The sequence below is a fragment of the Triplophysa rosa genome, linkage group LG23 (genome assembly GCF_024868665.1).
Source record: "Triplophysa rosa linkage group LG23, Trosa_1v2, whole genome shotgun sequence".
Classification (NCBI taxonomy): domain Eukaryota; kingdom Metazoa; phylum Chordata; class Actinopteri; order Cypriniformes; family Nemacheilidae; genus Triplophysa; species Triplophysa rosa.
The window spans coordinates 16,703,920-16,721,205 of NC_079912.1; the positions used below are offsets into that span (position 1 = coordinate 16,703,920).

The 17,286-nt window shown below is 37.1% G+C and overlaps 2 protein-coding genes across 2 annotated transcripts in view; one reads left to right on the forward strand and one right to left on the reverse strand.

Annotated features, from left to right (window-relative positions):
* The window catches only part of fndc3bb (fibronectin type III domain containing 3Bb), a 55,294-nt gene extending 43,800 nt beyond the window's left edge, over window positions 1-11,494 (forward strand). Inside the window, exons 22-26 of the mRNA XM_057322680.1 lie at window positions 1,831-2,117; window positions 4,343-4,552; window positions 5,842-6,008; window positions 6,092-6,219; window positions 9,587-11,494. Of these exons, the coding sequence (XP_057178663.1) occupies window positions 1,831-2,117; window positions 4,343-4,552; window positions 5,842-6,008; window positions 6,092-6,219; window positions 9,587-9,700 (906 nt within the window). The 3' untranslated portion in view covers window positions 9,701-11,494. The remainder of the gene's footprint in view (window positions 1-1,830; window positions 2,118-4,342; window positions 4,553-5,841; window positions 6,009-6,091; window positions 6,220-9,586) is intronic.
* A 193-nt stretch (window positions 11,495-11,687) lies between these two features.
* Window positions 11,688-14,573, reverse strand: ghsrb (growth hormone secretagogue receptor b). The gene is made up of 2 exons (XM_057322681.1): window positions 13,667-14,573; window positions 11,688-13,065 (listed from the first exon to the last, which is right to left on the reverse strand). Exons 1-2 carry the CDS (start codon window positions 14,493-14,495, stop codon window positions 12,758-12,760), a joined length of 1,137 nt encoding a protein of 378 aa, XP_057178664.1. The 5' UTR covers window positions 14,496-14,573; the 3' UTR covers window positions 11,688-12,757.
* Between the last annotated feature and the right edge of the window lie 2,713 nt (window positions 14,574-17,286).

Sequence of the window (17,286 nt, forward strand, 5' to 3'; positions counted from 1 at the left end):
GAGAATGTCTATAAAATACTGCAATAGAGGATCAGCTAAATATTAATAACAGGTCATTTTCAATGCATATTTGAATAAACACAACCTATTTGACAAATAATTGTTGTTTTAATATCTTAAAAGTTTAGTGCTTTGTCCATGTCGTACGTAATAGCTTACAACATATCTTGATCATTTAATCAAACCTGAGGGATCATTTGCATCATTAAAAGCTAAAAGTATACAGCCATCTGGACATCACTTTTGGCCCCTACTGTCTATGTGACCCAGTCTGAAAACCCAGCTAGTCATTTTTTTTGTACATAATGTAAAATATAATCTTGATATCTTTCATATTGACTGAGTAAGGCCATGTCAAAGATTGAAATCATAGTGATTGTGCAAATAAAAAATAATTTTATTTGGTATGTAGGAAAGTAGTAAATTCAGAAAAACTAGTCTGTTTTTTTCCACAGCTGTGTATGTGAAATTAGGGGAAAAAAACTAAAACAGGAAGTGCTTCTGGATAGGGATGTAACGATTCACTCAGCTCGCGATGCGATGCGATTCACGATTCTGATCTCACGTTGCGATTTAATCACGATTTTTTTACAGAATGAGTTGAGGAAAATTTTAAATGAACAACTGCACTTTTATTATTTCTCTAATGCTGCACAATTCTTTGTAAAATAAAAATATATTTTATGTCAAATAACAAAACTATATTGCAGTTTTAAAACAAATTCCAAATCGAATAAAAAATGAATAATACAAAAGTCTCTTTAATATAAATAAACTAAGACTTTGTCTGTGCTTTTCCTAACTTTTACTTTTTTAAGAAATATCAGCATATCCACGTGTACCAAGTTTGCAGAAAAACAGCGGCCCCTGCGGTTCAAAACATGTACTGCGGTTTTTATAACGTCTCAACCGACTTGAATCGTCACATATTATAATCGATTTTCAACCGGCTCACGGTGAATCCTCACATCCCTACTTCTGGACCAGTATTGTTTACATCTTGCAAAATGGTCTATAATTCATTTTAAAGGGCCCGGGCATACTACATTCGAAATCGAAAAACGACCGCCTGTGACATGATTTCGAACAAATTCTGATCCCATCGACAATTCGTTTCACTTGTTCGGCGCTGCAAACCAAACAGAACTCTCCGGGAAAGTTCGCGTTGGCCAGTAAACACCTGCAGGCTGCCATTGGTTCATGGCCATTGCGTAATAGGTAGGTGTGCTCTGATGCTCCGCCTTCTTTGACATGAGAAACTTACTGGTTTCATTCAGGGAAAGGTCAGGGACGGAACAATATCAGCACGGAAAAAAATGGCAAGATAAGAGCAACGCCAAAACTGTTTATTATTTTATTCACACAATGTTGATTTTGAATGTTATTTATTTTATTTGTATTTACTAGAAGGCCTTTTCTTCGATGAAACATAGGTGCAACACGATACTGTCCAAAAGAAACGGTTGTATTTTGAAATGCATCATCTTCGAAAACGTGTTTAATTTTGAGATGCAAGTATTGAGATGCATTCTGCTTTAATATTAAGAACAATCTGAGAAAATCTTATCCATGATGTCTGATTATTATATGTGCTAAGTATATTTTAAAATGTACGTTATGTAAATGCGAAAGAATTATTATTTTCCATTTTGTCAAATACCTCTTGACAGTTGATCCAAACAAGATATACCCATAATAGAAATGTTTAAATAAAACAAAAAATAGAAAAATTCAAGGAAATGTGAGTCACTTTTGCGGCACAGTGACCCTCACACTTTTGTTAGCTTATTCTATGTGCTTATATTGACTCTACTTCTATCTGATTGGCAGGCAGTGAATCATGCAGGGGCGGGCCCCTACACTGAGCTTGTGACCTGTCGAACCCCTGCAGCGGTACCTGATGTAGTATCTGGAGTTCGTCTTCCGGACCACCCTCCATCCACAGCCGACAGAGAGTCCTTCTTCCCCTCCACCTGTCTGGCACTCACCTGGGATGAGCCGTGCTGTAACGGTGCCGACATCATTTCCTACAACATCTCCATTGAAGACAACCTCATCACCGTCAGAAACTCAACCTGTTACGTTATCAGAGATCTGCTGCCGGACAGCGAATACAGGTGATGCCCACATGATGTGATGTTAAACTTCAAATGTTATACGCAAAAAATCAGCTTGCGTTTCTAGTCTCTGTGGTGAAAATAACGATCTTGTAGTTCAAAAAATCTCTCAGACAAAGAAGGTCCAGGTGTCAAGGAGTTAACTTTATTTGCTCGAGTCAAACAAAGTGAGATGATCCAAATCATCTGAAAACCAAGTGTTTTCAGTCTACAGTTATAGTGAAACTTCTGAAAGGTGGTCTTCTCTAAAACCAATCAGGTACTTTCCTGTAAGTGTAACACGGAAGGTCACTGAGTTTGTCGTCTTCATTCTCTCCGCTCCATCTCCGGCACTGCGGTGGAGGTCAGTGTTTGTGCATTAGCAATGACCGGGGACCTTATTTTCTCATTATTTCGGTCACTGTAATATGCGAGGAGTGCGATGGGCAGGTTGCTGAGTGTCAGTATCATTAGTTCTACAAATGGACTCCAACTAAAGCTGCGTTCAGAAAATTTGAGCATTCTGAGTAAATGCTGTATCTGCTTTACTTTGGTGTTATTAGGATGTGGGTGTACATTTGTTCAAATTATTACGCTCACTTTGTTCTTCAGTGATGTCTCCGGTGGTAATACTATGGTATTTTGATATGTAGAATTATAATGAATAGAATATACCATAGTACTTATTAAGAATGTAGAATGACACATTTTTAAATTGCATTGTTGTGTGGTTGTCTGAAATGGTACTGTAACTATTTTATACATTTATTTATTTGCCATTTTTCTGATTACTTTTAACCAACTGGTGGATATGAGAAAGCTCTAGTGTGTAGTTTTTTGGATGATCTATTGACAGAAATGCAACATAATATACTGTACATAACTATGTCTTCAGAGGTGTATAAAGATGCTACATAATGAAGTGTTATGTTTTTATGACCTTAGAATGAGCTATTTCTCTCTACATACAACGCAGGTCCTCTTGCATGGAATTCGCCATGTTGTTTCTACAGTAGCCCTAAACGGACAAACTGCTCTACAGAGCGTGTTTCGTAAATGTTATCTCCTTTGGCAAATAAGCGAAAACGTGACGACATCTTAGTTCTGTGTCAGCCACCGTAGTGCTTCGAAATGGAGGGAGGAGTGAGCCATTGGTTGCAATTTGCAACCTCACCGCTAGATGCCGCTAAAAATCTCCACATTGCTCCTTTAAGTCAGTTCTTTTCAACTTTGCACAGGTGTCCAAGCAGTATACCCACAATAACCAAGAACATGTTCCACGTTCGTCCATTTATAATTCAAACCAATGTTAGATTGCACAAACGTTCCTATCGTTAAAAGTATTTTATCTAATGCATTGACTTTCACTTTAGTTACATACAAAATCATTTTGGAGCCGCTGTATGTTTCATGTTACTTTTATGTTCGTCCATGGTGTTCACATGGTCTCATTTAAGTGCCTGAGTTCATCCAATATTTCTTAAGAACAAGTTCTCTAAAAATTCTTTGTGCACAACATTTTGTTATTTTAGTCGTGAAGTGCAGCTGAGCATCTAGTTGAACTTTTTTGATAGACTTCAGACAAAAAAGCTGTCTGGGTCTGGTAAAAAAGCTTTTGTAGACATTCCATTGGCAGTGTAAACACATTTTTAGCAGTAACGAAGGATGTGTTGCATAAAGTACCTTTTTTGCAACATTTGGCAAGATATTTTTTAAGAAAGTAATTCACATAAAAATGAAAATGTTTATGTTTTTCTTTGGACAACCAACAAATTTCAAATTTTCAAAGAATCTTGATGTCCGTCTCTTCACTGAAAACAAAGACTGTTCTAATAGGTTTCCTCTCTTTCGAAGCACTTCCACTAAACCAATTTCAAAATGATTTTCTGTTCCATGTGCACTTGAAATAATTGGACTTCTGGATATCAGACCTACACAGAAATCCTCATTCTAATGCAAGACCCCTTAGCCGGAGACGATCATTTTTCTCTAGGTACTGGAACACTGTTGAAAGGTCACAACACAACTCAAAGGCTGCAGGGTTTAACTAGGATTGGCAGATGAAGAACATATGGGAGAAAGAATTGAACAGACGAGGGCTGCGGTGGGCAAAGCTGCAGGAATTTCGAACAGATATTGTTATCGTTTCCGCACCCTCGCATTAATTCAGTCCTGCTGTTGTGCGTTTTGAAGAATGCTAAACTGGGTTTTGCAGAATTGACTAGAATTTTGTCTTTTTTCTTTAGCTTGCAGATTCGAGCAGAAAATGAAATGGGCTTCGGGCCCTTCAGTCACCCTCTAACGGTGAGGACCAGACCCCTGCCTCCATCTCCCCCCCGGCTGGAGTGCGCAGCAGTGGGACCTCAGAGTCTGAAGTTACGCTGGGGTTTCGGTAGCAAACGTCCTCGCACAGATGACACGACATACGTCCTGCAGATGGAGGACAAGAATCAGAGGTTAGCATTGAAGGGACTTTTATTATGTCACCGGTGAAATCAAAGTGGAGGTTGCTATACTGTTGTCTACTTTGGCATCCTGCAGACATTTTAACACTTTTGCGGAACTTTTATTATTCGGATGCATTTTGTTACGGCGAAAAACTTATTTTACAGCAGTAAACTTGAAAATGGTAACAGTATTCAAAATAGTCCATCCATTTGATGACCGTTTCAAAGCCATTAAATTATGTCAGTGTTTTTTTCTGAAATATGAATTTTATTCCATTGCAAAGCATCTTTCTGTGTGTGTGTGTGTGTGTGTGTGTGTGTGTGTGTATGCACGATTCCTCGCTGTAATTTGTCCCCATGGACCCGTAAGGCCGGTTCTTCTCTCTGATGATCTGAAAAGCACATTTTGTGCTCGTGGGTCCATTAAGGTGGAGTTGACTAATGAGAAGACTCGATCTCAAAGCGCTGCTGGGAATTAGATTAAGAGAGTCAGGGTTATCAAGACCTACCTTAATGTTTTCCGAGAGGCGCTCGGCACCGACCCACCGACGGCTTATTTAGAAGCAAATGAAGGCTTGTGTTCTTGCCAGTTCGGAGCTTTCAGCCTCCGTTCCAGTTCGGGAAAATTTGAGCCGTCTGTGCAGTGGAGTCTGGATTTAGGAATAAAGACTAATCAAGGTTTGATGATAAAACTTGCTGTGGTTTCTGCCTTGATGCGGTTTATTAAAGGGATGTAATTGTTAGTGTTCCATCATCTGATGGTTAGTCTAGCCATCACCAGTATTTTTCTCTCTTGCACTCAAAAAAATGCCGTCTTTTAACGGCATTTTTGGGCTCAAACTAGATCCCACATGGCATATGTAAACAGAAATTCTATAGATTTTTATCATATTTTGTTTTTTAAAGGTGAATGAGAAATGTACTGCAATAACAGATTAAGATTTCTCTACTGTTGGATTTACACATTTATGAGAGAAGCATGACATAGTTTCCTGCTAGAGGAAGTGACATCACTGGGTGCAGGTCTCATTCTTTTTATATGAATGCTTTGGATATTTTACATTTTTACGTGGTTCTACAGCAGAGGACAGGCACAAAATATGTTTTATTACTGAAAATAGATCAAATACTGTATATATTCTATGCACTTGGTTTTTGAACTGTTAATCAAGAATAAATAAGAATGAAGAATTGTAATGAGTCATTCCTACAAGCATCTCAATTTACACAGTACTGTATTTTTGCAATAATGTTCTGTTTATAACAAGCCCTTAACCAAGAAGCCTTGTCTTTGTCAGGTTCGTCGTGGTTTACAGAGGTCCGAGTCACACTTTTAAGCTGCAGAGACTGAGCGAATCGAGCCGGTACAGTTTTCGGATCCAGGCCGTGAGCAAGGCAGGCGAAGGATTGTTTTCCGAAACGTACAACTTCAGCACCACCAAATCTCTGCCGCCAACACTGAAAGGTACCTGGTCGATGTGAAAAAGGCAATTAAGTACAAGGTGGCTAGTGTCAATTTTCGTGATGGGGTTTGGTTTGTTCTCTCAGCCCCAAGAGTCATGCAGTTAGAAGGAAATGCCTGCGAGGTCACATGGGAGAGCATTCAACCAATGAGAGGAGACCGAATCAGCTATGTGCTACAGGTGCTGGGTGGCAGAGAATCGGAAAACAAACAGGTAAGATGTTACACAGTTTATTTAAACTCCTCTATGAACCCGTTTCATCCTGTACAGACCTAAATCCTCAATTATAGTTTGCCAACAATTTTCTGTATTTGAAACCCAAAGGAACGGCTTGAATTTGTTTCTGTGCTGACTGCTGCCGATGATAGGTGAAGAAATGAAATTTCTTTCATACATAAAAAGTAACATTTTTAACACGAGTTTCAAAAATGATTGAATCATTGGATCAAATTATTAAAAATATTAAACTGAGAATATTTTGTAAAGCCATGCGCCATTTTCACGTCTGATTTTCTATTTCATGCTAGAAGGACTTTCAATTTCCATTAGATTCAAATATGGGCACAATGACTGCAGAGATGCCATCGATGATTAAATTCATTGGAAACGGGAAACGGAAAAGGGTCGGAGCTATTCGCATCATTTGCTCTTGATTCTGTTGTATCTGCCTTGTGTCGTCACAGTTAACCTGTGAATGAAGTTGAGTGCTTTCAGAGCTCACAGCCTCTTGCAGGAATCATTAAATTGTGCTTCAGAAAAGAGAACACGTGATTATCACAATTAGGCTCTATTCAGACGTGAAGTCGATTATTGTTTCTGGTTTCGCGGTGGGCTAAACCAAATGGAAGTTTACTGAATTTGAAATAATATTTGGATTTATTAAAACTGGAAAACGCGTGTCTGTTTCTCCTCCTGCCTTGCTTCCTGGAGTTTTATGCCATCCATTTATGGATGAATCTCACAAAAAGTAAAAACCATTAGACCACATTATTAGCAATTCAGTGGAAAAAACAACATATATCGTTGTAAGCGTTTAGAAATTTTAAAGGAATAGTTCATCAAAATATGAAAATTCTCTCATAATTTACTCCTCATGCCATGCCAGATGTCTATGACTTTGTTTATTTAGTTAAATTTAGTAATGAAACGAATAAAGTTGTATTAAAATGTTGCCATGTTATCTTTTATGGGTGTCAACACGGCAAACGTCTAAAAACCACATTCATCCATCAATGGTTAATAAATGTTTTCTGAAGCAAAACTAAATGTTTTGTCAGTTTTATAACCAACAGAGAATGACGTTTATGTTTATTATATAGCACTTCACACGATGTAATGACTGGTTCAGAAGCAATTCTGTTTTGTTTTACATCTTGCATATATAAGTAAATCTTAAAGATATTCGTGTAACATTTTGATTCAGTAAAAATTGTTCTATTGGTTGTATTTTGTTCAAATGTATGTGTCATGTTCAAAAACTGACTTCTTCACGACTAGCGTGCAATTAGTCATCTACCACGTTTTAATGGATTTTTTTTTATTTTGGCCTGCTTTAATTTCTTTTTGTGCTTTATTTGCTTTAACATTTGACTTTAATTAAGCCTCAGTTTTAATTAATACAACGAAAAGCCTTTACAGAGAAGACTTTACATGCGTAATTGTTTTGTCATGGCAATAATAACATAACCTCAGTCAATTTATGAGCTACCTGTGGTAGAGAGGCTTGTTGCCATGGAGACATAAACTGGTCCTTCTGAAAGCTGCATGTGACAGGTGGAAAGTCCTCCTGAATGTATTGCCTGAACGCTTGTCTTCAACAATATTAACTAGATTTAAAAGCTCATAAACCTCATTATTTTTCTATTTGTGACTGTCCGTTTCCTCAGCAACTTGTTTTCCCACAACGCTGAATGCTCTTGTGTGCATTAAGTGAATTCTGTGTAAATATAGCTTATTGTTTATTTTATTCGTGAATGAAAGGCAGGGTAATTTGATTTGGTTGATTTTTGGAGCACTTTCTATTGTAAAGCACATCGACATTATTGCTTAATTTCTCAGTACTGGATTTTGAAGCTTTCTATTTAGTACATCTTGTGTTTTGTGAAGTGCTTGTTCTACATGGACTAAGAATAACATACAGATTGTCCTGTGCATGTAAACATACCTGCAACTGTGAACAAGCTCTCAAGGGGATGTTCGTAGGGCATTTGACTTTTTCTTCAACCCAAACGTTGATTTTTCCTATTTCCTGTGTGTTTATATGAGTCCGCAGGGAAGCAATTATGGTTTGTCATTTGACATGCCCTGGGATTCAGTGAAGGGTTAAGAAGCATCATTTTTTGTTCATGTAGAACATCATTTTGCTACCCTATCAAAATTTTCGTTTGTGACTTCTAAATAGAATAAGTTGCCATTCAAAACCATTACTTTACTACTTTTTGCAATGGTATTCCTGTACCATACACTCTTAAAAATAAAGGTGCTCAAAAGGTTCTTCACAGCTATGCCATAGAAGAACCATTCAACCAAAGGCTCTTTAAAGAACCATCTCTTTCTTACTTTTTATAATCTAAAGAACCTTTTTTCGCCACTAAGAAAAGGTTCTTTATGGGACCAAAAGGTTTTTCTGTGGCATCAAAGAACCTTTTTGAAGCACCTTTTTTTAAGAGTGTAGTATTTATGGTACTATCATAGTACCAAAAAACATTGTAATACCATATCATATGCAATAAGGCAGTTTTTAGAATGAACACAGATAGAAATGATCTGCACTAATTACTTTTTTTATTAGAGACTTTCCAGAGGGTTCCATCTACGATGTCGTGTATACCGTACAAGTAGGAGTTAAAGGGATAGTTCACCCAAAAATGAAAATTCTGTCATGAATTACTCAATCTCTAATTGTTTCAAATCTGTATAAATGTCTTTGTTTGGTTGAACGCAGAGAAAAATATTTGGACAAATGCTTGTAACCAAACAGCTTTTAGACCCCATTGACTACCATTTATATTTACGCATTTGGCAGACGCTTTTATCCAAAGCGACTTACATTGCATTGTATTATACATTTGTTTCTGACTATGTGCAATCCCCTGGGATCTAACCCATGACCTTGGCATTGCTAGTGCCATGCTCTTACCACCGAGCCACAGGAAAGGAACCATAGTAGGAAAAATGACAATGGCAGTCAGAAGTGCCCCAGAACTGTTTGCTGTCCTACATTCTTCCAAATATCTTCTTTTGTGTTCAACAGAACAAAAAGAATATAAAGTAATTTTTCCTACTAAGGGGTACAAGAACTGTTTGGTTGTAAGCATTCCTCCAAATATCTTTCACTGTGTTCATCAGAACAAATAAATGTATACAGGTTTGAAACAACTCGAAGGCGAGTAAATGATGACAGAATTTTTATTTTGGGGTGAACAATCACTTTAAAACTTATATAAACAACAAGATAGAGGTGTTTTATATACTGTATATATATATACACAGACTTTGATTGTAGAAAATCTGACAGTTGGTCAGGTGAGCTCAGAACAGGTGTTGTTTCTTGATGTATTAATGTATGGTTTTCCTTTAGGTGTATAAGGGAGAAGAGACGTCCTTCCAGTTGTTTGGCCTGCAGTGGAACACAGACTACCGGCTGCGGGTGTATGCGTGCAGACGCTGCACAGACACCCTCCAGGAGCTGTGAGGGGCCTTCAGCCCTTCGGCCCACTTGAGCCTGCGCCGGACCGACGCCACGCTGGCTGTGGAGGCAGATGTCGCCAAAGCGCCCGTGAGCAGAACGCTCACAGACGAACAGTTCGCCAGCCTCATTGTTTTCGGCGTGGTCTTTCTCTCTGTGTTAATCGCCTTCCTGCTTCAGCTTCTAATTTAGACGTCTGGAACATTGAGTTTTGAATGTTCCCGTTTGATCGCTACAGTTTTTAAACCGCAGATTGCAAACGGTTATTGCAAGTACTCTTTCACAGTAATTATCGGTCTTTTTATACGCCTGATTTTAAAGAACAATCACATGATTTTGCTTATTGTTTTTCATCTTTTTTTTTTTTTACAGTTTTTATCTATGGTAAGTTACAGCTTTAACCAGTCGGTTATGATAAAATGTACTGTTTTGTGTTTTAAGATGCTGTAAACTATTTCCTAAGTATCAATAGTATTTTTAACGGTAAAAAGTGGCCTTAAGGTCATATTGTGCAAAGCGGAGTGCAGATTGCAGGGAAGATGAGTGAGTTGTACTGTCCGTTTTGAAGTCTGTCCCTCGCATTATTCAGTATCTCAATATATTCAAAGTACATCTTAACACCTTTTGCTTTAGAAGTCCCTTTATTCTCCTTTATTCATCTTTTTTGGGCCTTCTTCATCATAAAAGTCAAAAACCACCAGAAACTGTCAGTCCAAAGAGAGTCAGATGACAGTCTTTGCAATAAGCAATGTACAATGTTGTGAAGTCTGAAATGTTTGTACCTCAGGGACTTGGGAGGGCCAGATTATAGGTGATGTGAACCTGTGCCTTTAAATACACTATTCCAAACTTTTGTGACAAATCATTTCAAATCTGCTGCTCACAGTATTCCATTAACTTTCCATCACATTATAGAGTACACGATCATGTTTACTAGCTCAGCCCTTAACCAAAGTTAGAGAGCGAATAAGATATAACAGTTTTGTTAGATTTATTTATGCTATATTCTTGTACTTTGTAAGGCAAATCACAGTGCAATCTTCATTTATTTATTACAAGAATCAAGAACTGTCATATTCTTTATTTTTCCTCATGTAGCATGTCTTTTTATTTGGGGGATTATTACAAATGTTTGTTTTTTCAAATATAGAACAGCATTTTTAACATCATCATTAACCTGTCTTATTTTAGATATATATTTTGTTTGTAGCTTTGTTTGCTCCAATAGTGTATTCAGAAAATCTGATGTGCGACCTTGTCATTTCTCACCAAGTTTAAACCAGGTTTTTTTTTACTCGTCTTTAGTCCTCACATATTGTATATGCATTGTTGGACTTTTTAGGCAAACATTCCATTTATTTTTACATTTAGTTGAAGTGACTTGACACTAGAAAACTTGACGTGGAATCACTTGAAGAATACTTGTTACTTTTTCAGACCATTTACCCTAAACTCAAGACCCTGAATCCATGTTTTATAAATGCGGAAAAAAATCAGAAATTTAAAGCTTTTTTGTTGTTGTTCATGTTTTAAAGTTGATCCTAGGACATCAGGTCATAAGTGGTCTAAACATAGTTTTCTATGCTTGCATTCAAAAAAATCATTCCATGTTACCATTTTTTTTAAATATAACTATGTCTCATTTATTGATGTAAATTATAATCGTAGACATTATATTTAAAAAAACTACCTTATCATTTTAAATGTATAGATATTGAAAATACTACCCTTTGTATTTAAGATGATTATGTATCTGTAGCATATATGTAATATATTTATACGCAATAAATTTTTTTAAATTTCCAAATCGATTCTCTTGTGTTTACATTTTGTATATGAATATATACATATATATAATGTATATGTATGTTATATATATTTATATGCCTGTTTAAATTTTCTTAAATGTAATATCACAAAATGAGACAAATCAGTTTTTGTGCACCTGATTCAATCAGACATGAAACATGATATTATTGAGTCTATGGTTGTCTTTTGGTTGTTCTGCTCAGTGTTTGCAGTTTGTAATGTATTTTTCCTCCATTTAAAGAAAAAAATAAAGGGCAAGCTGGGTTTTGCCAGTAGTCTGAAAAACAGAAGACCCTTTTAATTTAAAATGCGGTGTCACAATAAAGCCTAAATGCATTTTACATAACATTAAAAAAATCCCAATGTGCTTCAATGAAAGCCAATAGACACAATATATCGAATACCTTACATACATATTTTCATTACAAAAACGTCAATTTATGTGATGGCCATTAAATACATCCATCCATAGATGCTCAGTGTTTTACAAGCAAATCAAATGAATAGCTTTACAGAATATCATTGACCACAAGCAGTATTATGCTGCATGCTTAAACTATGGCACTATATTATGGCAGCAACGTTCACAAACTTGTATTAAGTGCACTTTTTCGTGACATTTACACATTTGTCGAATATAATAGGAAAACACAAGCTTAATGCAGGCTTTAAATAACATTATTATTCAGCACCATTGTATTTTCCCCCTCATAGGGTACAATGTTGAAGTGCTTACCTCTACAGTGTGCTGTCGTCCAGTACTAGGCAGTTTAAGGCATTTTGGGGTGCATATGTACATTTTGCATGGATACCAAGGTAAAGGGAATTATGACGCTGCTGGTTGTGTTTGCTGACGACCGTAAAACAGTGCATAAACGTTCTCTTAGAATACTATTACATTTGGTATTTTTTTTAATTTAGGGTATTTTGTACTTTACCGTACAAAAATGCGTAATTTAAATAAACGAGAATTTAAATGAACGAGACATTAAGAGAAAATGTAATGCAATAGTTGCATGTGTGAGTAAATAGGACAAGCTGGAATTGTTGGTAGCCATATATATATATATATATATATACAGGTTCAAGATTCACTCGGATCAATTAGTATCTACTGTAGATGTGTGAAATCAAATGCCTGACCCCCCAAAAAGATCCTAAGTATCCTAAGGGTTTTCGGGTCTGCTTTAAGTCAGTAGGCTATATAAACAGTTTACATGCTCCAAAAATGTACGAGATGATTGACGGATTCTGTCACGTGCTCCAGCTTGTTTCATTCCACACTGAAAAACTCTCCGCGGTCACGATGTTCTGCACCGAGCGTACGGGAGCGCGCCTCATTCCGAACAGTTTGCATGCCGCGCTCCTGTACTTTTTGGACATGATGTTGTAAAGGATGGGGTTGATCGCAGCGCTGAGGTAAAACAGCACGAACGACACCAGGTTGCAATATTCGCTGATTTGAGAGATGAAAGGGGAATTTTCCTCGGATGACTTGGAGAATAGATAACGACCCACGTGGAAGGGCAGCCAGCAGAGAACAAACGCGAGAACAACCACAGCTGAGAGAGAGAGAGAGAGAGAGAGAGAGATTTGAAATGGTCCCTTATGTAATTTCATAAAACTAGAAGGAATAAGCAGCTATCTTAATAAAATTATAATTTTTACGTTTTATTTGGATAGATTTAAAAAACTTCTGCGAAGTTCATAAAGAGAAAATGTCGAATTCTAGTTTGGAGTATTAATATTACTATAATATAAATTATTACAATCATAAATTTAGACTAATAAAATGAGTTCCTTAATGTTCTGAATGGAGAAACTGTATGAAAGTAGACCTAAGTAGCAAAATACACACTCAGCTTTTACCATATTACTATTAGTAATAATATTAAAATAATTCATATGTATTTAATAAATAAATTACAGTATAGCTATTATTATATTAAACCTTTTATAATAAAAAGCTTTTATACTGCATACATCAAATCTAAATATATTAAACATATTTATTTCAAAACCATTTAGAACACCAAAACCCGATCCAATATTCTCTTTTTGGTCATTTACCGCTTATTTGTTTACTCTGCAAATTGAATTGATCAGATCTGTCCTTTAATATTTAAAAAGCAATTGAATGCATATTTAAGACTTTAAGCTCACCCAGCATTTTGACTGTTTGTTTATTGTTCTTCTCCCGACTAGAAACGGGTCCAAGCGGGTTCTCCTTCCTTCTCCACAGTCTTCTGCCTATGAGGCTGTATAACACTGTCAAACACAGGACCGGGAGGAAAAAGAACACACTGGAAACCCAAACCATCATCGTAAGCAATCCAGACCGGATGGCGTATTCGGTCGCCTTACACTCATTGGTCTCCCAGGAATTGGTACCGTTCTCGTGCTCGACCCCGACCAGAATGAATATGGGTCCGGCGCTACAGAGTGCAACGGTCCAGAGAAATAAAATCACCCCTTTTACGCGACCCCGGGTGACTATGACTTTCGCCCTGAATGGAAAACAAATAGCGAAGTATCTCTCCACGCTCAGGGCGGTGATATTGAGGATGGTGGAGTAAGTGCAGCTTTCACTCACAAACTGAAAGAGTTTGCACAGCTCATTTCCAAAGTTCCAGGGTCGGTACCGCCAGACCCGGTAAAGGTCCAGTGGCATGCACAAGAAAATAAGCAGATCTGAAAGTGCCATGCTGCAGAGGTAGAGGTTGGTGGTTGTTCGCATGTCTTTGTATTTGGTGACCACCAGGATGGTCAACAGGTTCCCAGCGATTCCAACGAGAAATAGGAAAGCACACGTCACTGTGATGCCAGTCAGAATAAGGACTGGGAATAGATGAACCGGGTACTCAATGTCCACGCCAGTTGCGTTACTGTCCGTGATGTCTTCATCGCATAAAGTGATGCTGAATTGGCAGCTGGACACGTTCGTCCAATTAGTCATTATGAAGAGATTTAAGAGGTTTTGGATGAGTTTCATTGGCACCTCATGACTTCCTTCCTAATGGTGCTTTATATGCACACCGTGCAAGGGTAAATGCACTGTTTGAGAAGTGCACGCGAGTAACCTGTCAACGATGCGTTCTGAGCTGCTAGTGGGGGTTCGGGCATACCACTGATCTATAAAAATGACTGGATTGCGCCTAGAACGCTAAACTAACGGCAGGAGGTGAAGCCACCGGAAGCGATCGCGCCGCCATCTTGGTATGCCCAACTGACAGAGAGCGCCATTGACTTACAGTCAAAATGACGATCTAAAATAACCCGTTTTCAGCTTATTAGGCGCGCGAAACGTTTTTAGTTCACATCTGTGTTTAAATTAATTGTTGCTTCTGTTGATTTTTCCAATGTTTATGTTTATTTTGGTCAGAATAGCGACCTATAGAAATCAATGTATAGAAGGTGAGTGTATTGCACACTGTTGTAATAGCACGTGTAAATGTTTAGAAATAAAGCTTCGTGACTTAAAGAACATATACAGCCTGTATTTAAATTTCAGAATAAACACATTTGTCATGTTGAAGTGTCTCGTCAGTCTGATGATCTGATATGTACGCTACTGTAATGAAAATGAATGTAACTCACTCTAGCCTATATATTAAGACGGGAAAATTCCCGACTTTTAATAATTAACCATTTACATGCTTAAGACGTTTGCGTTGTAAGAATGTACTGTGAGACTTTAGATATAAAGACGGGGACTGGTAAGTTAGTGTTTTATCATGAATATGTGACAACTCCCTATTGATTTAATAGAACGTTTGGGCATACCAACATGGCGGCGCGGTAGCTTCAGTGTAATGACGTCATGAGCAATCCAATCATTTATATAGATCAGTGGGGATACACATATTACGTGTTTATAAATATTTCAACAGAAATGAGGCGCATTAGTGTAGTAGGCCTACATTGACTAAAAAGACTACATAGCCTATACGGGCAAATATTTGTTCGTTTAATGCCACCTGGAGGTTTCCTTTATGAGTACAGTAGACGTTTCATCGGACGAGCGCGCGCCTGTTGCCCAGTTAACTTCAGGTTTGTATTTGGCTAGTGTCTAATTATATAACTATGAATATTTTATTTAGGCTAATTAATGTTATTATTAATTATTGTATATTAATTTGTATTATTATTTTACTGTATACAAAAACTATTTGATAAACGATTTGTTGAATTTTGTTGTATGTTCATTTTATTGACATCTAGCGGTTGAGCTTGGTATCGAAGTCTAAATTCAGAATATTGGAGACAAGTTTAGCCAAGTAACGGTTCTTCTCGGTTTCTTTTGATTGTTATCAGAAACAATCTACTAGCACTCTATTGTTTGTGACTGTGTACCGGAAGTTAAGTTGGGGTCACAAACGAGCGCATGCGCAGTAACGTCTGTTTATGTTGTTAAAATGAAACCGTCTATATAGCAATCCGATTGCATTGCTTTGCGCTGTAACGCGTGCACGGAATAAGTAATGAATTAAGCCGCAGATGTGATGACTATTGTGCTGTCCAGGGTGCTAAAAGCATTTAGGGGGGTGTGGTTTGTTTGGTTAAAAAACAATTGTATATATGTATATGTCGTTTTTAATTTAAGAATGCTTAATTGATATTTCCTCCTCTTTTATCCATGAGGATATGTTTGGCATTTTAAAAGCTCAGTCTGTGTAACATACTCCTGTAAATCATTGATATCTGTGTATGTAGGCCTAGGTTGTTTTCAACCCATGGCTGGGTAAAATGTGGGCATTATATTTACATATGTTGGGGTATTGTTACCCAACCTTGGGCTGAAACAACCCAGCATTTTGGGTTTAAACACTCCATCGATGTATTCTGCCCATATTTTACTCAGCCATTAGTTGAAAATAGTCCAGCATTTTTCAGAGTTTAGATATTGTGTGTCATGTCTCATGTCAGAGAGTTGTGTAAGAATAACAGGAACCGCGTATTTATCCAAATTTCACCAGACGATGGCAGCATTGTCACTCTTACTGTCTGCCCCTATCGAATGTAATAATATCCAACTCGTACGAAACACACAATTTTCGAAGTGAACATAAAGGCGTGTTGAAAAAAACAATTACAAGTTAAAATGACTGTTACGTGCTGCATTTATCGTTATCAATTATGTTTTCCTCAGTGAATTTATTTAGTGTTGATTGGCTTCATTACATTAAAAAAACATAATAATAAATTCAGAAAATGATCTCACAAATGTTTGTTTTTTTGCTGTACACAAATATAGCGAATAAAAGTGTATTCGTTTGAAGCAAAAAAATAAAAATCACAGAACTCTTTTTTACGTTGTGGTTATTATTATCTTGATGTTTTTTCTTCATATAGGCCTATTCAGTCAGCAATACCTCACAAGCAATGTTACAGATTGTGATCTTTTAAAATATGTTGGGCTCTTTTTAAAGTATTCCAAACATGCAAATATTCGCGATCACGTTTTCTTAGCTTTCTAAATGGAGACAGGCCTACAGTACCGGCATACAGTATGTTTCAGTTGATATAATAGCTATTATAACTACAACCTCACCCCAACAGATTTTTTTTTAAAGAAAATGTACGAGTTTGTCCCCAAAGTGCTACTTACAGAAAGTAAACAATCACACACAAAAGGCTACATCTACAAGGAGAAATATACATTTATACGCACAACCGGACAATATAGACAAATTGTTAACTTGAATGACAACTCCTTAATAGGCAACACCCAGATCCAATAGTATAGGTGAACACGTGACTTTTTTCTCCTTGTTTTTTTTTCA